At 39.6% G+C, this 25339-nt stretch overlaps 1 protein-coding gene across 6 annotated transcripts in view; it reads right to left on the minus strand.

The window, feature by feature from the left end:
* Positions 1 to 5409: 5409 nt before the first annotated feature.
* The window catches only part of AFG1L (AFG1 like ATPase), a 196013-nt gene continuing 176083 nt past the window's right edge, over positions 5410 to 25339 (minus strand). For all 6 annotated transcript variants that reach the window (XM_031456112.2, XM_010989608.3, XM_064486804.1 and 3 more), the window contains 3 exons: positions 12121 to 12261; positions 8440 to 8553; positions 5410 to 6519 (listed from right to left, as the gene is read on the minus strand). In XM_031456112.2, coding sequence (XP_031311972.1) covers positions 6391 to 6519; positions 8440 to 8553; positions 12121 to 12261 — 384 coding nt within the window. In that variant the 3' untranslated portion in view covers positions 5410 to 6390. The remainder of the gene's footprint in view (positions 6520 to 8439; positions 8554 to 12120; positions 12262 to 25339) is intronic.

Genomic DNA, 25339 nt, shown 5'->3' on the forward strand with positions numbered 1-25339 from the left:
AACTCAGCTTTGTCAAGGTGCGGTCTAGAGACTCCTTCAGTGAGTCTGTGAAGCCAATACCATTCTTCACATTGCTACTGACACATTACTTACCTCTTTCACTCTCATTCTCTCATTAAGTATACAACTGACTTTTCCAGAAGCTATCTGTGTGACTTCACAACAGATTGAGTGCATAAGCAGATCTGAGAATATAGCTATATTCTCTTAAGCCAGAGATTGCAAAAAATTAAAAAGTGCTACTCGTCTTACTAAATTGTCTTTCTTTGGAAAATATATGTATTTTTCATAATGATAGTTACATAATATGTCATGAGCTTATTATTCTTAAATGAATAAATATTTAACAATGTCTCAATTTTAATTTCTAATATGGGGTTAAATACACACACACACAACATACCTCCCACATAAATATAAAATCTCCTTCGAGCCTGTGATAATGTTAAGAGTGGAAAGTGGTCCTGAGACATTTGCTAACTGCTATCAAGTTCCTTACCTTCTTCAGGTCCCTAACTCCCCTGCTCTGACTGTGTGGTGGGGTCAGTCCCCTTGTCCCTTGCGTCCCTGCCCCAGCTCTTCTGCTGTATTCTGATGGCCCAGCTTTTCATGCCTCACCAGTCTCACACTAGCACCCTAGGTTCCAACCCTGCAGAGACTTTCTACAAACCTTCATTGCCAATCCCCAAAATGTCTGTTGTCTTTGCATCTCTGTGGATTAACAGTGTGCTGGAGAAAGTCTGGTGACTCTGCCAAAAATATTTTCCACTCTTCTCTTTTTAGGAACCTCTGGTGCATCAAATTGTGTTGATCATACTCATCGGTTTATTACACATTAGCATCATCTGTCCAGGGAAGGCAGCCTTTTAATTTTTCTTCTCATTCACCACAGTCAATCTCATTTCCTTCCTCGCATAAGCGTCCACTCTAGTGTATGCTGTTTTCCTCTGATCTGTCTTCCATAAATATATTTAGATTTTGTGCATCCCAGAAAAACATTTAATGTTATTTTATGAGTGGGTTTCCATATTTATATTAATAGTACTGAATCTAATCTTCCCTCACCGTGGTATCTGAGCTTTGTTCACAACGCTGCAGGTACAGTTCACTGCTCCTGACTGCTGCAGGCAAGTCCCCAGCAGGCAGAGTCCACACGTCCCTTAGCCACTCCCCCAGTGACAGACTCCCATTGACTTCCAGTCAGTCCATTTCTTTGACACTCAGTTTTCTCATTAAACACAAAGACTGGTGATGATAATACCTCCTTTTACATAATTATTGTGCCTATTGATACTTCAAGGCTTTGCCAACCACTCCCTGGTACATGCCCTCAAACCCACGCCTTTCCTATCTCAGGCTTCAAGGTCCTAATGGCTCAATAAATGGGGGCTGCTATTATTACTACTATGGCAGACAAGGCCCTGGAGCATAGGATCTGGGTCTAGAAGACGTGTTACCTGGTTGTGTTACTTCGGGCCTCCGTTTCCTCATAGGAAGTAGGGATAATCACATCTCCCTCAGATAATTGCTGTGGTTGAAACGAGCACATGCTTTGCAAACTAGGAGGCACAACTGGGTTAGCTATTCTGTTGTTGTTAGTGGTGCGGGAGAAGCCTTTGCTCCCTGGGAAGTGCCCTGTAGTCAGGAGATCCACACAGGCCCATCTCTGTGTGCTTACTGCTTGTATGGTAACAGGCAAAAAAAAGCTCCTGATTGGTGGTTATCAACCTGGCTGCACGCTAGAATCCCATGGGGGAGCATTAACAAGTACCAGCCTGGGGCCCCATGTCTTACCAATTACATTGGACCCTCCAGGACTGGGACCTTGGCCTGGGAACTGCAACTTTGAGAACCACTGTTCATCCGTGTGATTCTTGGACTTCTGTCAGTTCATCCCATTGACCACAAGATGGTGCCCTCTTTCTGGGAAATCTTTGATGTTCAAAAAACAACAATCCATTTTCTCTATTAATCCTGAAAGAATGGATTTGAATTTAACAATCTGCACAGCATCTCATTAAGCCAGAATTCTGTGCCTGTGGTGTCTAGCCATGTAATGTGCATCTTTTCCCTTCTGCTAGAAACCACACTGGGTTAGGATATATCGTCTCCTGTGTTGCATTCCTCAAGGGGCCATGATGCAAAGTGGAGTAGGCATTTATTGTTGCTTTATAATCATAATCGTGACTATCAATAATAACTAATATTCATTTAATCCTTTACCACTTGCAAAGTGCTTTTCACCAACTATCAGAATAACTTTATGAAGTGAGTGTTATCATTCTCATCTATAAATGAGAAAGCAAAGGCTCAGAGCACTAGTTCAAGGTCATAAAGCAAAAACTGGCAGAATGATAACCAAGCCCTTCCCACTGTACACAGATGAGAAGAGTGAGAGCATCAGAGACATCAACTCCCCACCACTGGGCCCCGACAAGCACAGCCCCGAGAGGAAACTTCAGGACAACGTCTGGAAGACTTCCTGACTGAGCACAGAAGACGCACAGATGCCCTCCTAGAGTTTCACATCAGCATGGGTGACAAACAGGTCAGCAGACACGTCTGACCGGGCTGACTGACCAGCTGAGTTGACACACGTGAAGTTTCTAGTGCAAAACTGTTAGAATTAGCAGACTCTCAACAGGAGGACAGATTGTATTATTTAAAATTTTCTGTTCCAGGAAAACAAACTGCTATGCCAATGGGAAAAAAACAAATCTGTCTTAAGAAAAAGTTATAAACTCATCTCCAGAGAAAATCCTTTTCTATCAGCAAGTGATGTCTTATGAGGTTAGTAGATCCTATGAAGGTCATGTACCAGATCACTTACAGACTTACTGCCAGATTCCCACAACTGGTCAAGAACGCAAACGTCAGGGCCCCAGGACCACAGCCCGTCTGGGTGATTTTATCCCAGATGAAGGAGCTGCAAGTGAAGGTTCAGGTTACTTGGAGGAGGAAGGCTATTTTCAGTACAGAAACAGTTACATGGAGGTTTATTTAATTAGTATTTTGATCATTGTACTGAGTCCAGTGTACATCTTAGCAATTCAGTCTGTTGTTGTATGCCTCAGCTCCCTTGTCTGTAAATAGTACAATAGAACCTGTCTCATAGGATTGTTACAAGGATCAAAATAGTTTATTTATAAAGCACTTGGAACCATTCCCAGCACACAGTAAGCCCGATGTGTTTCTTAAGTTAATGTTAAATAAATAAATGGATATGAGTATATCCACTTACCTGCCTTATAAGCAAAATTTTCATTTTTAAAAAAATTCCAAGTAATTTTAAAATTATGTTATTTGCACACTTGTAGGTACAGGAAATATATCCAGGGAGATTAAAGTATTGCCTTATGACTAAAATTTGAAATCACACTGAAAATGCATAAATTTGATTAGAACAGCAATATAGTCTTTGGACCTTGTAAATATCAGAAATAGGTTAAAAATTCTTTAAGTCTATCATGTCATTATTACTGATGCTGGCAAAGAAGCCCATCCATTGTCTAAAGAAATACAAGACTAATGCAGTGATCAGATTTTTCTTTTTTTTAGAAAAGTTTTCCTTTTTCTCCATGTGATTTCTTCTAAACTTGGGAATTAGTGTTCATTTCAGAGGGCGCCCTTGGCATTCTCCCAACTATAAAGACCCTCAATCTGACCCCTGGTCACTTCTTGGGTGAGTGGGAGTGTTCCACAGCATTACTCAGCTCAAATCTCCATCTTCAAGTATAAATTTAAAGCATTAGAGAGAGAAAGAGAAAGAGAGAGAGAGAAAGAGAAAGAGAGAGAGAGAAAAGGAAAGGGAAAGAAGGGAGAGAGAGCATTTGCTCTGAGAGATTTTCTGCAGTCCTAGGGAGAAAGACTCAAATGCTGAGCATGTAATCCGGGCAGGACTCAGAAGAAAAAACACATGAATTGAAATGTTGCTGTCCAACCTAGGGCTCATTTTCATGTCTCACTTTGGCATAATTTTCTTTTTAGTAGAACTACCGTATTGTTTCCTGGTCACAGCTTTTAAGACTTTTGTTTCTTTTTCTTGCAGGCTGCTTCATGAAGCAGACTTTGGTGAAGAGATGGAGACAAAGATGTACCATTTCCAGCTACCTCCTGATAATCCCTCCTCTGCCTCCCTGGTCCCTAGACCAAAACATCGACCACCCCCTCCCCTCACCATCCCTCTACCCTGCATAAACCCCACTCTCAGCTCTGCAAGTCCCTTCTGCTGTCCCTATCCCGCCAGGCCCAGGAAGGGGGGCACCTAGAGAGCAGGACAGATGTGGGGACATGATCTAGGTACTCAGGTAGAACCTGAACTACAGTTTTATCCTACAGAAACTGGATTTTTAAAGGATTCTAAGTTCTTTAATATCAAAATTACAGGGCAGCTACACTGAGGATTCCATAAGCTTCTATGCGTTGAGCCAGGGCCCTAACTAACATCACATCACTATTTCTAAGGAAAAATGAAATTCTTGTTTCAAATACCTGATCTCAAATGAACTTTTACAACAACTTGTTATGAGGGGATTATGTCACATAGACCTACACACTCAGGGACAGCTCCTGTTTCTATCCATCAGGCTGTCCACCTGTCTGTCTATCCATTCACATTTCCTCTTTATTAAGGAATAGCATAATTGCCAAAGAAATGTGAAAACAAAAAGCTAAGAATGAAAAAATAAAATTAAACATTTTATATTTATTGAGTTCAAAGCAATGGTTCTGCTGTAAATTCATCTTCACTGAGTTAAACAAAAAGAACCACTATTAAAATTGTTCTTGTTTTTATAGAGGTGGCATGATATAAGACATACTACATGAGTTGTGTAGTTGCTAGCTGTGATCTCAGGCCAAACTACTTTTCCAGGCCTTGGTTTTCTTATCTATGATTCTATTAACTCTCTAGAATTATTTTTTTTTATCTGAGATTTACAAATGTCCAGCAATAAATCTGGCATACAATGGTTATTTCCCATCCTTTCTCCCTTGTAACCTAACCTCTTTTTGAGTTCCCTGTTTCACTTCAATAAAAATATTTCAAAATCACATCTAAGTTTCAGAAGCCTTGACTTAAGTGTTTCTCCACATTTGGGTACCCTATCCACCCATCTGATTGATTTCAGTTAATGTCCAAAATGGACTAATATGGATAGATGATTGACTTATAAATTAAATAGGCTCAAAGAGCCTACTTAGGTTGACAACTGTAATCATTTATTTGAACTGACTCACCTGTGCCTGTGCCCACAAAATATTTGATTTTCATGAGACGTCGTGGATTTCAGTTTTTTCTTTTCTTTTTCCTGAAGAGGGATTTAGACCCTTGTAACAGACTCATCTAAGGTTCTTCTGTGACAATAGTTAGTAAAGTTAGATTATACTTGAATGAGTCAAGGAATGACCTCAAAGGAGGACAAATCAGATTTTATTTAAGTAGGTTCGTCAAGCGGTCTTTCCTTTTTACTATTAGGCCCATTGCACCACAGCAGCAGAGGCAGGGGTAGGAGCAGCATCCTGCGACCAGAGGAAAATGCATATGAGCAGCGGGGAGGAGCCGAGGTCCCCATGGTCCTGTAGCCTCAGGGGAGCAGGAATCCACTTTGTAGCCTCGTGTGTCCAGGACTCTGCCCCTCCTGACACTCTCTCACTGGTCCCCATTCCTGGTGTCTGTCCTTCTGGCTGTCAGAGTTGGGGGATCTGCCTGTCAGTTGGAATTTGACACCCTTGCTCCTTATTCTATGGTGCCATAATCCTTGATTTTTTTCAGGCAACTCTGTGTCCACTGGAGATCAGGTCCTGCCTGCCAAGCTTGAACTCAGGGTAAAAAACATACTCCCTGTCTAAGGAAGTCTGAAGGCCTAGGAGATTCAGTATGATTTATAGCCCCCTACAATCACACGGAGAAGTCCACATTCTAAAATGTTACTGACTTTAGTTTAAAGTAAGACCAGAAGGCTTTCTTTGTTTTGAAGTGAAATTTGGGTTTTTTTTCTCCTGTCTCATAAAAGATGTTTCTATCATAGGGCTACCATGTAGCCAAAGCTCAGAGATGTCCAGGCATCCTGCATTTACCGAGTGTGTGTGTATTCAAGGTTCATTCAGGTGGCTTAATAAGAAGCCAAAATATCTGGTCCTACATTCACCTTCAGGGTGCTGATTTTAATTTTGTGGTGCAGAAATAAGGCCAAATAAATAGGCAAAACATAGACCTAAGAATGACTTTAACTTACTAATCTACTACATCTTCAACAGCAATTTTAGATAAAAATGGTCCAGAGGACAAAGTGCATAATTAATGATGAGAAAAATGATTCAAGTCCCGTAATAAAAAGTTCTCCCTGCAGTAATCATTTGCCCAGAGTTTTATTCATGCAACAGTGTCGGTTACTTCTTGCTTCTGTCCCCTTCATTCCAGTACTGTTCAGTCTGCATTTCTGTGAGCCGGGAAACTGTGCGCTGAAATGCAAAGATTTCCTCTTCTCCAGTAAACATTGAGAGTCCTTCCGCTGAGTCCTGGATACCAAAAAACAAAACAAAACAACAATCCAGCACCAATTAAAACCACTGACCTAAAATTTAAAACACTAAACATAGGCTTAAAAAAATTTGGGGGGGTTACTTGTTTAGATTATAAAGTATTCTATAAATTTTTTTCACATACAATCTCTTAAATTAGACTAGAGAATCAACTAATCTAAACCAATAATCAATAAACAGAACAAATTACCAAGGAGAAAACAATAGGGAAAACATTCGAAGAATAATTAAAGCTGAAACAACACCCTAAAATCCAAATAAGAACATTTTTGCTCAGATGAAGTTCTCTACAAATCTAAAGGAAGGACATTCCAGAGAGAAAAGGAATTCTTTCTCAAAAAGTGCATGCCAGAAACAAGTAATGCCAAAACCCAGCAGTTCTGGCAAGTGAGGAAGAGGCTGACCCTCCCTGAAGCTTCACAGACAGGGCCACGTTCCCGAGGGGAGGCCTGAGGACGAACCTCTGAAGAGCCTTTTCCAAACTGGGTGACTGACTGCGAGCCTGGAGATTGTGTCTGGGAGCTTACTTTGGGAAGGCCAGAGCTGCTTGTGGTCTTGAGCTGCTGGGACACTTGATCCTCCTAACAAGGGTCAAGTCGGGGAGCTCTCTATGAGGCCAGTAAACAGCCTGGCACTGGTGATTCCAACATGGGCTTGTGGCCAGTAGGTGGGTGTTGAATTTTTGTCTCTTTCCTTAGGGGTTTGCTGTTATACTCTTTCAGAGAGAGGTTCTGGACTCCAAAGTCCAAGTTACTGATCCACTGTAAAACTGCATGACCCCATGGTCACGTGCGCTGATTTCCTCATATGTTATTAGTCCCAAATGCTAGGCTTACTTTGCCCTTTATCTGAACCCTGATCCTAGGAAGAACAATTTAAGAGTTGATGATTTAAACGACTTTAGAAACTGAGATGATGTAGTCCCTCAAGGGTATTCTTCTAAATTGTCAAAGATATTATTTGGATATAATTATTGCTCTTAGAGAAATGGGATTATAAGCAGCTATTTATTTCTACATGTAGATTTAAATAATCATATTTTGATAGCTCACTTCTAAAAGAATTATTGGCTTCATTTCCCCAAACTCCCGAGAATGCATAATTTACGTCAGGTCAGTAAGAAACTGTTTCCTCATTCCAAATGGCCTTTCACCTCTCTGGGGTTGAAAGAATGAGGCTCCCCTCATTCTGGGGGTGTTTATATAATTATGACTAATATTTCAATTGTCTACAGTTGAGAACTATAATCTGGTAACATTCATCCAGAAGAAGGAAAAAAAGTCACTTTGTGGCCTGGGGTGAATCACCGGGCCCTTATGCTTCAGAGCTGGACCAGCATTGGCTGATCCCCTACAGGGTGTCCCCAGAGCCTGGCACCCACAGGTGCTCCATAAATGCTTACAGAATAGGGGTTAGGAGGTGAATTGTGGATTTCTTTTTAAGCCAAGGGCCTGGCCAGGCACTTCATGGTCCTGGGAGAGACAGTCCACGTGCTCGGACACTGTGTGGTGCACACTACAAATCCAGCAGAAGGGAAGCAGGAGACCCAGAGGTCTCATAGTGTAGCAGGAGGAGCCCGGAACTAGACACAGGCACCCTGGCATCCAGCTCTGACCTGCTTTCAGTCAGCACGGTGACCGTGGGCCCATTAGTCCACCTCCCTGGACTTTGTCTTTATCACATGCAAAAATGATCATGAAGATTTCTTCCCCTCTAAGGCAGTAATTCTCCACATTTAGTGATACTGAGAATAGGACTGCTACACTGGCTTTAGAAGAAAGCAGCAAATCAGTGGTTAAATATATACTATAGTCCTTCAAACTGTAGCCATGTATCAAACCAAAAACAATTAAGCTGTTTTATAATAAAAAAGGAGATTATGTTAATATCACCTACCTGGCTCAGCCCCAAATCATCCATCAGTATTCTGCTTTGCTCCAACTCACTGTCATGATGTTGATGCAAAAATAAGCTTGATATAGGAGTCAATGCAGAGCAAATTACGCGCACCTGAAAGGGAGGAAAATGAGTTAACGGTGTTACTCCTTCCCTTTCACAAGTTGAAGGTAACAACAAATTTCTCACAAAATAAAAACCTGTTTGTCATAACAGGGAGCTTGGATTTTTGCTTTTAAAATGTCTGTATGTGTTCTAAAAGTTTGAGTCTCTTTAAAGTGATACATTTTTTTAATGATTCTAAATACATGCAGCAAAATTGATACTCGGTGAAAATACTCTTTTATGAACTCACAGAATGGGTATTTACAAAAGAACAATTCCTTGAACTCCTCTCTTTCAATCTAAGTAACAGTAATAACTTTATTTCTATTTTTACATATTTTATCCAAGTTCTATCTTTATTTTGGGAAAAAATATTTAAAGCTTCAATTTATGACATATTTTTCCTATTTCATTAATCTGTTTTTCTAATTAGAGATTTAAGCTAATTATTCTAAAGTTACCCTAAACTATCCTAAAGTTATTCTAAAATCTCATTAATCTCCATGTTTAAAAGTCCACACACACAAAAATGCTAAGCAAAATGTGGCTGTCAGAGTTTCAAAACTGGCAGGACACATCTACACTGCTTCTTCGTCACTAATAATAAAAATCTTGTGTAATAAGTGAATACAGCATTTCTTTAAAGTGGATTTCAATTTTTGGGAAACTCTCTTTTCTACTTCTGGAGTATCTCTGAAATATAAATAGGCCACATAACCCATATTCAGATAGCCTGGGATCACAGATGTTTCCAAATGTATTTTTTAAACAAAGTATTTTTTTAAAAAAACCTTTTGATCATGTCCATATTTTTTCTAATAGTTTGAGTCTCTTTAAAGTGATATTTTTAAACTGCAAAGTACTTTCCAAATATTTCCTCACAGCTTGTATCATCCTGTGAAGTAGGGAACAAAAGGTTTTATTGGCCTTTGGGCCTGGAGAGGTCTCAGCTCATGAGGCCAGCTCAAAGCTTCCAGTTCTAAGTCCAGTGGTTTTTCCATTACATCGGAGGTTGACATTTTTTACCTGACTGACTGGAGCCCATCTCAGTGTGCATCAAAGTTACTCACCAGATGCACTGTTACCACTTTGCTGCATAGGTGACTGCTAAGTTCAGTGCATCGCAACTCCAATTACACCCTGAGTTTCCAGAACATACATTTATATCAGCATGCTTCCAGCTAGTCTTCAAAAAGTCTAAGCTTTACATTAATACTTCTTGGTTACATAAGTGTTTGAGTGAGTGTGCATATGTGATCATATATCAGAAACAGTTTTTGTATCTTTATAAATTTTATGCCCACTAGTTTAGATACAAAAAATACTCTTCTTGATATTTTAAGGAGTCTTGAATTTGTTTTCAGGATTCACAACTATCCTTTTAAAATCATTATTCAAGTAAATATGCCAATACTATAAAATAATGTATTGATGTTTGGGACTATTCTTTCCAGATCCAAGTGGCTTTCTACCTGCTCTTATAAATTCTTTTAATCACAAATGACACTTTTTTCATTACTTAGATGGGAATGCCCTTGTTTCACACATTTCCATGAATACATTCTAGAATGATGTCTGTTTAATGCTCCCAATTTCTGAAATAAGTTAATTTAAACTACGTTTAAAAAAGAATATGTGTGATTTAGTTAAAGCAAATGTTAGGAGAATGGTTCTAGTATTGAATCATATTGCTAGATAAATCTTTTTTCCTTCTAATTAAGAAGTAGGGGTATGTAGAAGTTGGGGGAGGGGTGGGACTGAGGGATGGGGAACATAAGCTTTCTTTAAGGTATTTCTAGCTGGAAGATTAAAGAAAATAGTTAATCAATCCTCCACTCTAAGAACCACCTCCCAGTGCCCCTCTACCACTTTCTTCTTGAAGCATTACCCTCTAAAAACAGAGTGTTACCTCCAGGAGATTTATTCTGGACCCCATGTGATGATTTCAAAGCAGAGTCTCTGGATGAGTGACCCAGGAGACAAGTGATAGGACTTGAACTTCGAGCTCTAGTGTTCTCAGCTTCCTGCCTCTCCCAATGCTCTGCTCACACCCCTGTTGGCCCCCTGAAAGCAGGTGGCAGAGTCTGCTGGCTGCCCTTTGTGCTCAGGCCCATCACAAAGCCTTTGCTGCAAACTTCCCACTCTGCTGACCCCTTTTCACCCTGATGGGAGTTGGGCCATCACATCTCAGTGTTTATGAGAAGCACTTGAGGAGCTGGTGAACCAGCAAGCTCCAGGCCACATCCCTGGTCCTCATTTGCTGGTGGGGGTGGAGTGAGCTCTGGAATCCAGATCTTAAGTAGCTAAGATGATTCTGGTGCAGCTGGTCCTCAGCAGCACTTCCTACATCCACCTCCATCACCTGCACAAAGATCCACTCCCCCTGGACTCTCACAGCACCAACTCCCCTCTCTTTCCAAGAGAACATCCCCCAGTGCTGACTTTACTCTCAGTCTGTACACATTTGATTTGTGTTTCTTCAACACTAGACTGCCAGATCCATGAAGGCAGGCACCGTGTCTGGCTTTCTTTGTCACTGAATCAGCACTGTGCTTCGCATGATAAAGGTTGTGGAATGAATGAATAAAGGAAACGTTAAAAATCTCACCTCTCCCTCCCAGCACATTCTGGTGCTTTCTCCTCCCCTCAAAGTCCCTTCAATTTTAGAATCACTGCTCTATCTATTTCTGTGCAAGGAACAGGGAAGAAAAATGGTATCTAACAGTAAAATAATATTTAAATTAACTCTAGTTTGAAGGTGTTTATACTTTACTGTATATACTATTAATAGTGGCTCATCTTCACTGAAAGCTTACTGTATGCCACAAGATGTTCTAAGTACTTTACACACTTATTTAATCCTCACAACATGTTATGAGATAACTGCTATTATTACTCACTTTTTCTACAGAAGGCAATTCAAGTTCAAGAGGTTAGGCTGGTCTTCAAGGTCAACAGCCTGGTACCAGGGCCCACTCCTTAACCACTAGGCTACTGATGAAGGGAAAATGGCTCTGCAATTCATGCTAAAATACATGAAATTTTTTTTTTTAAAAGGGACAATGATAGTTACTGGAGTTTCTGGGTCAGAGGGAGAAAAACTGCAATACTAGGAGGGCTGGCCCTTTGGTCATTCATTCATCTTGCTCATTATTTTATGAGTCTAATAATTTATTCATGCAACAAGTATTTACTGAACGCTCAGTCTAGGTAAGGCACTGTGTTGCACATCCTCACAGACAGCACACGATACGTCTAACTGAATGATGGAATCGCTAACATGGCAGTGCCTTATGACGGGACTTTTACTATTCTACTACTGCTATTACTGCTACCACCAGTAGTCCTTACACAGCATCCAGCTTGTGCCAAGTGTTGTCGTAAGTGGTTTACACGGATTAGTCTATTTTGTCCTCACAACAATTCTCTGAAGCAAATACTACTATTATCTTCAATTTGCAGATGAGGAAACAGGCACAGAAAAGTGAAGTGAGTAGCAGACCAGGATTCCAGCCCAGGCAACCTCACTTCACAGTCCAAAATGTTTAGTTTTGAGAAAATGTACTACATCCTTACCTTGAAATCATAGAAGTTATCAATGAGAGTTATGAATCTCCGGGCTTGAGTCCTCTTCGCCAGGGTAAACTGTGGAATGTTTCGTAAAAATACTGTATCAAAATTCTTTGACAGTTCCAAATAGTCACTGGCTCCAAGTGGCTATAATGAATGTAAAATAAAGAGTTGGAAATTAAAATAAGCCAGTTCTGGTGGAAAACATCTCTTCTTGTTGTCATGGTGTGATCTAGGTGGTAGTTTGGGAGTAACTTGACCAAATGGGGCAGTGTTTTCAGAGTGGGCCGGGGGCAGTGTACACTGTATTGTAATAGTGATGTACAAAGAAGGTAAGAGAGAAGAACTTGGCAGGAATGGAAAGAGTATTCTAGCCACTTCAGCTGGTATCCTGTAGGCCCCTGTCCTAAATCTCATCTTCACTGTCTCTATTTATATGATATAACTTTAAACATGTCCTAACAAAGCCTTCCTATGACTCAAATGCAAACTGTCACTACTGTTAAATGGAGCTATCTTATAATGGTATGCTGAATATTATGTCACTATTTTGAAATAAAGACTATGTTTCAGTAAGAAAAGCATCAGAAAATGTTTTTCGTTTAACTTGGGGTACCCAAGTACAATGCAGCAAACACTGCTAACCGCTGCGGGAAACATCAGAGGGTCTTCATAACCAGAAGCAGACTGAGACCTCAGGCATAACTGCACAGCACTCTACCTCTTGGTACGAGGAGGCAGCATTCAGGGCCCAAGAAATTGCTCACAAAGGTGCCGCCTACAGATGTAGAGCCCTTGTTCCTGAAACATGAATTTAACTCATGAGAATTATGACAATGCTATGCAAACACACTTTTTAGGGGTTAGGAACACTCCCAGGAGAGTCACCTCTCCTCGTCTGAAGTTGTGCGTGGATGACTGTACCTGTGAGCAGTGGAGAGGAGAGTGTGTCTGGCTCCGTCAGGGTGCGGAGGAGACTGGAGACTAGGAAGGCCAGGAGCTACTCTGAGGTCCCTCTGAAAGCCACAGCAGATCCCCATGACACGGATGGCTGAGCCTCCTCAGTTTCTGGCAGGATCTATCAATACTACTCCCTGTTCAAAAATGTTCCCCTCACTTAGGGAATCATCTGCATTAAAGCTTCTGCTTTCAGAAATGTAGATATGGCTACATTCCTGGGGGAATTAGGGAACTGTGAGGAGAGGGAGAATCATTCTCACCTTGGAGTCCATCCATTTAAATCCACCACTACCCTAATGACCAGCTGAGATCAGTTACACAGAAAACTCACAGAGGTGTGGGCAGTAAGAGTGAATCAGGGTGAAAAGCTCTGGAGAGGTGGTTCTCTCAAAAGACAGCAGTTCTAAGAAGGATGCAGCAACTACGAGCCTAGGGCAGAGGGATACCACACCAGAGAGAGAGCATTGATGCCTTTGGAAACCTGCTTAGAGATGCCCTTTCTCCTTTCACCAACCAGATAACACATGGGGCCAGAGGAGATGACCTTGCCTTTTCCATTTCCCTTCCCTGGCTGGAAGGCCTTTACCTCCAGACCCAGTGCCTGACCTTAGCTAAGCCTCCCTGCTCACCTCAGCCACACAGGGACTTGAATGTGCGTGTGGTTTATTTTGGTCTAACCTTGACACTGTCGAGCCTGATGTGGACCAGGAGGCTGTATTAACAGAGTAGATTGGAACAAAGGCTCTAGAATGCTTGTGTTTGAGTCCTCAGTCTGTAACTTATTAACAGTGTGTCTCCGGCAAGTTACCTAATCTTTCTGTTCCTGAGTCTTCCCATCTGTAAAATGGAAATTGATTTGGATCTCACAGGACTGTGAGGATTACACAAAATAATACATGTAAAGCATTCAGCACAGTGCCTGGCACATATGTTACCATTCATCCCATTTTGGCTGTTTTTTATTCTTATCTGGAGCTCAACTGATGAGGTGAAGGTGTAAAGAAGTGTCCTTCTCAATAGGATCGTTTCTACCACTGACTACATCCAAAACCCTAAATCAGCCTTTGTGCATTTGCCTGAGCTCAGAGTCATAGTAGGGACCGGATAAGATGGTGGAATCCCCATGTAATGAAAACAGTTCCAGAAAGAAGGAGGGGGAAGGTAAGATACAGTGTTGTCCTGTAAAAAGGATAACTCATACAATAAGACACTCATGCTCTGAGGGTGACACACTACTTTTTTGAGATCAGTTAGAATTTAGTGTCTTATCTTTTGTAAATCAGAAAGTATATGAAAAAAAATGTAAAACCTCATCTTAGGTATGTAGTTATGTATAATTAAGCTCACTCTTTATGCATGAATATGATTTCTATCAGTATAACTACATGCCCAAGGAAAATCATTATCAGAAGTACACTGAAGTGCCTAGGGCAGCTGAAAATCAGAATTTTGCCCACTCAGCTATTTTTACAAATTATACACCTTTGTCAGTAGGCTCTGCATTTGCCATTATACTGGCAAATATCCCTTTCCTTCATATCCCAAAGACAATTATGTGCTCATTCATGTAAAGAAAATTAAGCTTAATACAGTTATTTATCTCTTTTAAGAATAATAGTTATTGGGGGAAGTTATTGTTTAATGGGTATAGAATTTCAGTTTGGGGAGATGAAAAGTTCTAGAGATGGATAATTGTGATGGTTGCACAACATATGAGTATACTTAATGCCACTGAACTGTACACTTAAAAAATGATTAAAGTGGTAAATTTTATGTTGTGTATTATTTTACTTCAATAAAAAAATAGTCATTAAATAAAAGAGAGCTTAATAGTTGCCAAATAAATCACAATTTAGGCCATGGAGAAACAGTAGTATTTCTTTTTTCTTTAAAAATGTGAGAAAGAAGAATGAAATGTATTAAAGAAGGAAGTCTTTTCCTAAGAGAGTTCAGCTTCAAAAAGATTAAGATTAATTTAAAATATAAAATTAAGAAAATAGATATTTAAAGAGTGTGTTTTCTTATCCTGGCTTCTATGTTGATTTAAGAAGTGACACTCAATAAACTTTCAGGATTGAATTTGGCGAGAGATGAGGGTTTCTTATTAATCAGAAACACTATTTTTCATTAATTAAATAAGTTACATAGTTGTGAGCAAAAATACCGTAAAGGCTTTGGAATTATGGTCTGTCATGTCTAGTCATGTGACCTTGAGCAAGTGTTCCTGAACTTCCATTTCCTTAACCATAAAAGGGGGATCATAACAAAACCTGTCTCATAGGTTTGTCCCAAGGGTTCAATGTATTGACTGCATGTAAAATCTTACAGTAGTGGCAGTTATATAGTAAGTGGTCAATAAATGTTAGTTACTAATTTACAGAGTTCATGTGAGAAGTAAATGAAATGATTTATGTATGTTATGCTGTTTGGCACACAATAAACACTTTATAAAGAGTGGCTATTTTATTAACTATCAATAACCTTCTCCTCAGCTCACAAAGTCAGGCAGCCTAAACAAGGTGAACAGATCAAAAAGTTCAACAGTCTGGCCTGCCTCTGGTTAGCTAAGCCACTCCCTCTGGTCCTTCCAGCTGTCTCTGGTCCACCAAAATACCTGCCCTCCTGGCACCCTAGCCCTCCATAAAGTCATATGTAGATGACAAAGATAGTGTCTGCCTCAGGCCCTCTCCGTCCCACATGGCTTGTGATAACACATGAGCACCCATGTGGGGGAAAGCTCTAGGCCCACATAATGAACAGCTCCTAACCCAGTACATGCCACACAGAAAGTACTTAATATTTATCAGATGAATTAGTGAGTGAATGTGTGAATAAAACAACACAGCCTGGGGAGCAGTCTTACTCCTTTTATATTCATTTGTCTCCAAAGTAATTGAAACACCAACTCAAAAATCTTACTCCTTCCTAGTTGGCCCAAATCCTCATTCCCAAGGCAAGTCTTTATTGTATACCCTGGAATATATATGTAGGAAAAGTCTAGGAAAGATACAGACCATACTGTTAACACTGGTTATCTTCAGATAGTGGAATAAAAGATTAATTTTGTTTCATTGTTATACTTTTTGGATGTTCCCCTCAGTGAACTTGTGTTGCTTTTCAAAAGCAAAAACAACATTTTCTTAGAGATCATCTTTATAATGGGCATCTTATCACTTATGATTCATCTGTGTGAGATCATAATATCAGTTTTGTCATGGACATTTCTATGTTTTTCCCTAACTTTCCTTAATCTATAGAAGTAATAATTTTTCAGGAACATATAAAAAGAAAATCATAAACTGAATGTGTTTTTCTCCTTTAAAGTTTGACAAATAGAAAAATGATTTGATATTTGGGGTGAAATCTGACTTCGGTTGTATAGCTACTTTCAGCTAACAGTTCTTTACCCCAGGGCAACAAGAGGGAGGGAGAGGATGGGATAAATGGCAGCAGTCCCAAATAGTTCACGTTCAGCCTTCACGGCCGAGCACCAGAGTCCCTAGATCAAAGGCCTAGAAATGTCAAAATCCACATCACAGCCCAGGGTGATATGCTCCTATTTATATCGTGTCTTAATTTGAGCAATTTTTCTCCTGGCATGTTGTCAGTGTTTCTTTTTCCCATAACTGTCAGACAATATCCAGTCCATCTGTATGTGCATATGACGTGTATACTACCTCTGCTTCATCATCTCTCTCTCCCTCTTTCCTCTTTCTGGTACTCTAAGTGAACTAAGTTAAACTCCATTGTCTCCATTTCTTTTATCCTTTCTTTTGTATTTTCCTTTTTCCACTTCTTCATGATTCATTTTGGATAGCTTCCTCTGACCTATATTCTAGTCCACTATGTTGCTCCCTAGCTGTGTTCTATCTGCTCTCAAACTTATCTACTGAGTTCTTAATTTTGGTTATTATACTTTACAGTTATAGAAATTCTAGACTAGGAGCCAAGATGGTGGAGTAGAAGGATGCTCGTAGCTCACCCTCTCCCACAAATACACCAAAACTCACATCCACGGACCCACCCAACCAACCATAGCATCTGCTGACTCTGACAGAACACTGCCCTCTTCAAAACACAAAGACACCACAAATCTGGTAGGAGAAAAGGAAAAAAGAAAGAAGGAAAAGCAAAACAGTGCAGGACCGGTCCCATGGGGAGGGAGCGTCAAAGGAGGAATAGCACTCGTTCGCTGACTCTCCCCTCTCCAACGGAGAGGCCAATGGGATGGAAGGGGAGCCTCCGAGGCCGAGATCTGTATGGAGCACCCCTTGACCAATAGAACTAAGTTAAACGGGCACAAAGGGTCCCCATGACACCCAGCCCGAGACGCGAACTGGCAGCTGGGGCCGGGACAGGCTGCCCGAGCCCGGTGGAGGTCTGGGGAAGCTGCACTGAGGCAACCCTGGGGGACTGCAGGGTGCTGCATGCCGTGGCTGGGAGGAGATACAGAGCAGAACAGCCTGGGTCCCCCATAAATTACAAAAAAAAAAAAAAAAAAAACAAAGAAACACTGCTGGTGTGCCCTTGTGGGGGAAGGGCACCGTAGTCTTTGTCTCCTCAGACCTGTGGTGCCACTACTGGCACTTTTCGGGAGAAGAGAGGCAGGGCGCAGCCACAACCGCCATATCCTCCTGTGCGCAGTGCCTAGGCTGGGGCGGGGCTGAGACCTGAATCCACACATGGGGGCTCCGCAACCTCCTAGGCAGGACTGAGATTTGTTTACAGCCCAAGGCAGATAGGATTTTTCTGCCCTGGTACCTCAGAGAATTTGTGCCGCCAAGACAAACAAGGAGCTGAGTTTTGGTACAGAGTAGGGGCAGGACTGTTCCACGGTCTTCCCCAAGCATGCCTATGGAGCACCGACCCAAGGTGGAGAGGGCAGCTGCACAGAGCAAGGGAGCAATTGACGCCAGGAGAGGGCGGGTGGCCACCCACCTTCCTGGCAGGAGTGCGGCACCTGACCAAAGTGCTGGGAGGGGGCGCAATCCACCTACCTGCCTCACCCAAGCGCAGAATCTGACTGTGGCATCGGGAGGGGGAGTGACCTGCCTGCCCACCCACCGGGTAAGAGCTCAGCACCTGACCCAGTGCTAGGAGGGGACACGATTTACCCACCTACCTCACCCAAGTGCAGCATCTGACTGCAGCATCGGGATGGGGAGTGACCTGCCCGCCCACCATGGAAGACTGTAGCATCTGACTCAGTATTGGGAGGGGGTGCGATCTGCTTGCTGACAGGCACTGGGAGCAGCACAGAGGAGGGCACCAACAGAGGGCCTCCGGAAAAAACAAGCTGAGTTTGTGAAACAGGGCGAAGACAGAAAGACATCTCGATAAAATCATCAAAAGTGCAGTCTCCAAGAGAACACATCCCTTTTTTTTTTAATCAGTTCTATTTTCTGTTACCTTTTTAATCTTTACTTTTCAAACAATTATATATGTCTACAGTTTTAATCCCTTTTAAATTTTTCTTTTAAAATCTTTTTATTATTATTATTTTTAAAAATCCACATCATTTCATTTTTATTTATCTTGGTTTTGATCTCCTGTTATTGATTATGCACAGGTTTCAAATACGGTTTTTTGATTTTTTTCCTTTTTTTTTAAGGTTTTTAAAAGATGTCTTAACTCGATTGCTATTCTGCTTCAACTTGCTCTTCTATTATTGATTATACACTGTTTTCAAACCGTTTTTTTCTCCCTTCTTTTAAAATTCTCTCTCTTTTTTTCAAGTTTTATTCCTGCATAGGCTTTAGATAGATAAATAAATAAACTCCTTAAGGACCACAAAAGATAACTGATACTATATAAGCCACAGTGCCAGAGAGATATGAGCAATATGAAGAAGCAGAGGAACCACTCCCAATTAAAAGAGCAAGAGATATCCCCTGAAAGAACAATCAATGAAATAGACAATGATGGCTACTAGATCAAGATTTCAAAAAAGGAGTGATCAAAGGACTGAAGGAACTAAAAGAGATAGTGTTTAGAGATATAAAATACATCAAAAATGAAACTGAAGCTATAAAGAAGAGCCAAGTAGAATTAGTACACTAATTTGCTGAGATGAGAGCTGACCTAAAGGCTGTACAAAGCAGGCTAGATAATGCAGAGGAACAAATAAGTGACCTAGAAGACAGGACAACAGAAAGCACCCAATCAGAACAGCTGAGAGAAAAACAAATTAAAAAAAATGAAAACAATATAAGGGACCTACGGGATAATACAAAGCATGCCAATCTACGCATCATAGTAGTTCCAGAAGGGGAAGAAAGAACAAAGGGGATTGAAAAGGTATTTGAAGAAATCATGACTGAAAACTTCCCAAACCTAAAGAAGGAATCAGATATCCAAGTACAGGAGGCTCAGAGGGTCCCAAACAGGAAGAACCCAAACAGACCCACACCAAGACACATCATAACCAAGATGGCCAGAGTCAAGGATAAAGAAATGATCCTAAAGGCAGCAAGAGAAAAACAAAGAGTGAGTTACAAGGGAACCCCCATAAGGCTCTCAGCTGACTTCTCTACACAAACACTACAGGCCAGAAGGGAGTGGCAAGATATATTCAAAGTCCTGAATGAAAAAAAGATGCAGCCTAGGATACTCTATCCTGCAAGGCTATCCTTTAGAATAGAAGGAGAGATAAAGAACTTCACACACAAGGAAAAACTAAAAGAGTTTAAAACACTAAACCCATGCTAAAAGAAATATTGACAGGTCTACTCTAAACAGAAAAGAAGCAGGATGCTACAAAAATGAGAAACTCATAACTGGAAAGGAGATAACTGCCATGACTTACAAAAAGAATAAACACAAAATTGTAAAAGAAGACATCTAAATCATTAAGAGCGGCAGAGGGAAGCAAGGAAAGCCACTGTGGAAAACAGTGTGGAGATTCCTCAAAAGACTAGGAATAGACTTACCATAGGACCCAGGAATCCCACTCCTGGGCATATATCCAGAAGGAACCCTACTTCAAAATGACACCTGCACCCCAAAGTTCATAGCAGCACTATTTACAATAGCCAAGACATGGAAACAGCCTAAATGTCCATCAACAGATGACTGGATAAAGAAGTGGTGGTATATTTATACGATGGAATACTATTCAGCCACAAACCCCGACAACATAACGCCATTTGCAGCAACATGGATGTTCCTGGAGAATGTCATTCTAAGTGAAGCAAGCCAGAAAGAGAAAGAAAAATACCATATGAGATCGCTCATATGTGGAATCTAAAAAATAAATAAATAAATAAATAAATAAATAAATAAATAAATAAATACATACATACATACATACATACATACATACATACATACATACATACATACAAAACAGAAACAGACTCAAAGATATAGAATACAAACTCGTGGTTGCCAAGGGGGCAAGGGGTAGGAAGAGACAGAATGGGATTTCAAAATTTGTAGATACTGACAGGTATATGTAGAATAGATAAACAAGATTATACTGTATAGCACAGGGAAATATATACAAGATCTTGTGGTAGCTCATAGCAAAAAAAAATGTGACAATGAATATATGTATGTTCATGTATAACTGAAAACCTGTGCTCTATACTGGAATTTGACACAACATTGTAAAATGACTATAACTCAATTAAAAAATATTAAGAAAAAGAAATTCTACTGGTTGTTTTTCAAAGCTGATATATCTCTTTTTATAGTTTCTAGATCCCTACACTTAAACTCCCAAGCTTAGCTTCCTTTCTGAATCTCTTTGAATATGTGACATTCCTTGTTTAAACTATGAATTCATAATTCCAATATATGGAGTGTTAATTTTATTGTCTTGTCTCCTCATATGTTTGGTTATCTTTGTGTATTAGATTTTATCTTTGAAAAAAATATTTGGAGAAAAAAATTTCAAGTACAAGGCTTAAAGTATTCTGAGCTACTTGGCTCACACACAGTTTGCCTAAGTCCGAGAGAGAGCTGCTTTACTTTGGGCTCATACTTATTCTTAGAGTGCAGTCCTTGAGGGCTCTATCCAAAGTGGGGAACAGGTTACTAGGACCCCATTCTTGGCTGGCCCTAGTCTGCCTTTTGTCCCACTAACCCAGTAAGGCTGCCAAAGCAAGCTCAATTCAGCTCGGTTCATTTTTTAAGAAGAAAATTTCTACTGCTCACCAATATCTGTTTTCCTCCTTTTTCAGGGCACACAGCTAGATTATATTCCCCAGCCTCTCTTGCATTTAGGTGTGGCCATGTGATCAAGTTCAGGCCAGTGGAATGCAACAGAAACATTGTTTCTAGATCTGGCCCATAAAAACCTCCCACACTGACTCCTCACTTCCTTTTCTCATCTGCTGGCTAAGAGAGAGGGCTCTGAGGACTTAAAGGAGGGTGAAGGAACAACAGGGGTAAAACCTGGATCCATGAGGGACCACATGGAGCAGAGTTTCCTGACTGCACTGGATGGTGATATGAGTAAGAAATGCAGGTTTACTTGTTAAGCCTATAAGATTTGGGGATTGTTTGTTTCAGTAGTTAGCCTATCCTAATAGTTAATTCATCCAGCTTCTTCTGTTGTCCTAACTACAAGGTTGGTGCAGATTACCGACAAAGAGTCCACCATTATTGGAAGTGGAAGACTTCCTAATACTTCTTGTGTGAACCAGGATTCTTATTCATGTAAGATGGTAACTATCAAAAATTACTCTTCAAATTTTCCTCAAATTATCATTAAAATTTTTAAAATCAGGAACTGCATTTAGCCATTTCTAGCATCAAATCTGGAGGTAATTTTATTTGTGGAGGTAATTTTTCACATTACAAATTTGGAAAGATATTATTTGAAAGTTTTGTTCAAATTCAGTATTTGATATATTTAAAACATCTTTGTAAATTTATTTTTCTTCTCATGATTATATAATATACAAAAATACACTAAATATTTTCACCAAACCACATATAGATACTGCCAAATCATCTTATGTAGCCCAGCATGCCACACAATTGGTATCCTTTTTGATGTGTGACATCCTGATCGCTATGACTGATAAACTGATACTAATGTTGCCACAGGGCTACCCATTCTCTCTCTTTCCCAAGCATTCAGTATTTAAAGGTGTTTGGGGCATTCAAATGCATTAACTACAAAACTCTCTAGAAAATTAGATAATTTTAAACCCATTTAAAATGTTTTTGGAGAAATGAAGAATGCTTTTGTGGGGCAGTCTGATTACAGCTATGGCTCTGACTGTTCTTTGCCTCTTGTCCACACTCTTTGGATTGTGACTTTCCAGCTCTTGGATTAAGACATGGAATCTATCTGCACAACTCTGCAATCTGGGCTGGGCTTGTAATTTACCACAGCCAATATAGAATGTGGCAAAAGTGACAAATTTCCAAGTCTAAGCTGAGAAAGCACCCTAGGCCACCTACATCTAGCTGGCCCCCAAACAGACAAGAGAGCACAACCAAGATCAGCAAGGCTGACTGCAGATGCATGAGTGAGTCCAGAATAGAACTAAACAACTTCCTAGCTGACTTCCCAGCTTCCTAGCCAAACAGAGAGCAATAGTAAATGCTTATTTTTTTTAAGTCACTGAATTGGGGGGTGGGCTGATTTGCTGAAATATTTCACTTGCTACAGAGAGATTCACTAGGAAAAGACCATGTTTTCAAAGTCATTACAAGTCTAGCACATGTAGAAAAATATGATCTAGCTTTTATAGCAAAAGATTGATTTTACATAATTGATAAGTATATATAAACATGTAAGTATTGTTTATGTTCATTTATTTTTGTAATCAATTTTGGAATTTTTATGGTACAGTATAAAATTTATTTTCAAAAATAAAACTTATGATTTACTATATACAAGAACTAGAAGAAAAAAAAAAAGCCAGAAAATTATGTGGCATCATTATAGAATGCAAGACAACATGGACCCAAATGAATAAAAACAGAGTGAAAGCAAGTTGACATAAGAAAGGAATTAGGGGAGACTAGGACTGACTGAACTAAAACTCAAATTGTAAGAACATTCCAGCAGAAAAAAAAGACACAATTTGAATAGACAATTCCTGGAACCAAAAACATAAACAGTATAATAGGCTAATAAACAAGTAGAAAATATAGTCAAGCTCAGTATTAACCAAAGAAAGACAAAATAAGAATGATATATCACTTTTCATACAGCAATTTTGCAAAGAAAAATAAATTACACTATTTAATGCTAGAAAGCATGTAGAAGACATCTATTGCTGCTGGAAAAATAAGTCAGTTTTATTCCAGGAAAAAAAACTACTGGATTGTATTAAGAGCCCAAAAGAAGTCACAAATTTGACCCAATCATTCTGTTTCTAGAAATCAATCTATAGGAAAAAAATCAGAAATTCAACCAAAGGCTATACATGAGGATTACTTATGACCATGCCAACCAAAAAGCAATTTTAAAGTATGACAAATAGAGGAATGGCTTGATACGGCACATTGATATAATAGAATAATAAGTTGCTAACAAATAATGGTGTTTATGAAAAATATTTGATATGGAAACACACAAAAGCTAAGTGAAAACATAATGCAAAATTAAAATTGTATTAAAGCATCTGTTTTGCTCAAAATATTTGTGTAGGACAAAGGCTAAGAAAACACTGAAAATATTAACAATTGTTAACTCTAAATGGTCTGAGTGAGACTTAGAAGTATTTTTATTATCTTTATTTTTAAGATTATTTTCTGTATTTTCCAAAGGGGAGAGACAAAATATATTATGACAAAAAAAGGGTAAAAACAAAATTCTGTTGTTGTAAAACAATGTTTGAGATATTTACTGATTCCAAACAAAGTGTACACTTTGTTTTTGTTTTTCAGATATTTAGTCCCCGCATCTTCCCTTAAAATAATGAAGAGTGAATGTGTAAAATATTCAATATAAATGCATATACTCACAAATCTTGAGGACTCACAAATCTATTCAGATTTGCAGTTGCAACTCTCACTTACTCCACTGTAGAAGACTGGTAGTCCCAGAATTGTCAATACAGCTGACCCTTGAAAAATACAGTTTGAACTGTGTACATCCACTTACATGCAGATTTTTTTGGTCGTAAATACTGCAATGCTACACAATTGGTTGAATCTGCGGATGAGGAACCTCAGATGTGGAGGAACCGAGTATACAGAGGGCCAACTATAAATTGTATATGTATCTTCAACTGCGTGGAGGACAGTGCCCCTAATCCCACACTGTTCAAGGATCAACTACTATTTATTCACCTCAGTGTCCCTAGCGCCTTGCACAGACCAGGGAACAGAGTCTTGCATAATACAGAATTGGTGAATAAATGTCACTGTTGTCACCAAGTCTTATTCAAAATCAATTATATTTACTGAATGCTTAATAAATACAAGGCGTTACTAAATCCTACAAGGACTTTGTAGGAGAGAAGACACTCTTTTGACTTCACTAACGTACCACTAAATTTCATGCACGTGATGCCTATGGCAGTTGCAAATATTTATAGTTATGTTCTGCATTCATTGATCGGCCTATGTAAGTGAACCATAGCAGTAAGACACTGTTTGAAATCATAATTAGTATTATAAATTCATGCATTGTATCCTATGAATAACTAAAGCATATGATTATTTTTGAGCACTAAATGGCACTCCAGTTAGTAACATCCTTGAGTATGTTATTCTAGCTCAAAATTCAAGTAGTATTACCAAAAGCAGATTCATCTTATGACAGATAATGATGACAAGCTCCATCTTTCTACCTGAGCAATTAAAAAGTTTAATAGTCTTTGATGTGGCTGGTTATCTCAATAATTTCCTAAACAGGAACAATTAAAATCCACTTATTCGATGGTTTATGCATTCTCCACTATTGTTTCAAACTCTTTGTTTCTGTGGAAACCTGATGAAAACTTAAAGAACTTTAAATCTATAATGAGTTTGCAAAGAGCATTTGTTTTCCTTAATTACCAAGAATATACAGCTGGATTATATGTAGCACAGTTTCTCTAACAAACTTTTAGGAATAAAGAGCTTGCCTGCTGTCTTCTTTCTCCTGTATGAGAAACGGCACAGCTGTCTGCTTGGGTTTGACCCTGGTGCCCGGAGTGAAGATTTTCTCAATGTCACACCAATGTGAAATGCTCGAGCGTTACCACCAGGCTGCCTTCTGCCCTACAATGAGTGAGTGGTTGATCCACTTCAGTGACAGGAATGAGCTGTCAGCTTGAGTTTCTTTTTTTCTCTGCCTGGCTAATGCTTGTCTGCT

This window comes from Camelus dromedarius, chromosome 6 (genome assembly GCF_036321535.1).
Source record: "Camelus dromedarius isolate mCamDro1 chromosome 6, mCamDro1.pat, whole genome shotgun sequence".
Lineage (NCBI taxonomy): Eukaryota > Metazoa > Chordata > Mammalia > Artiodactyla > Camelidae > Camelus > Camelus dromedarius.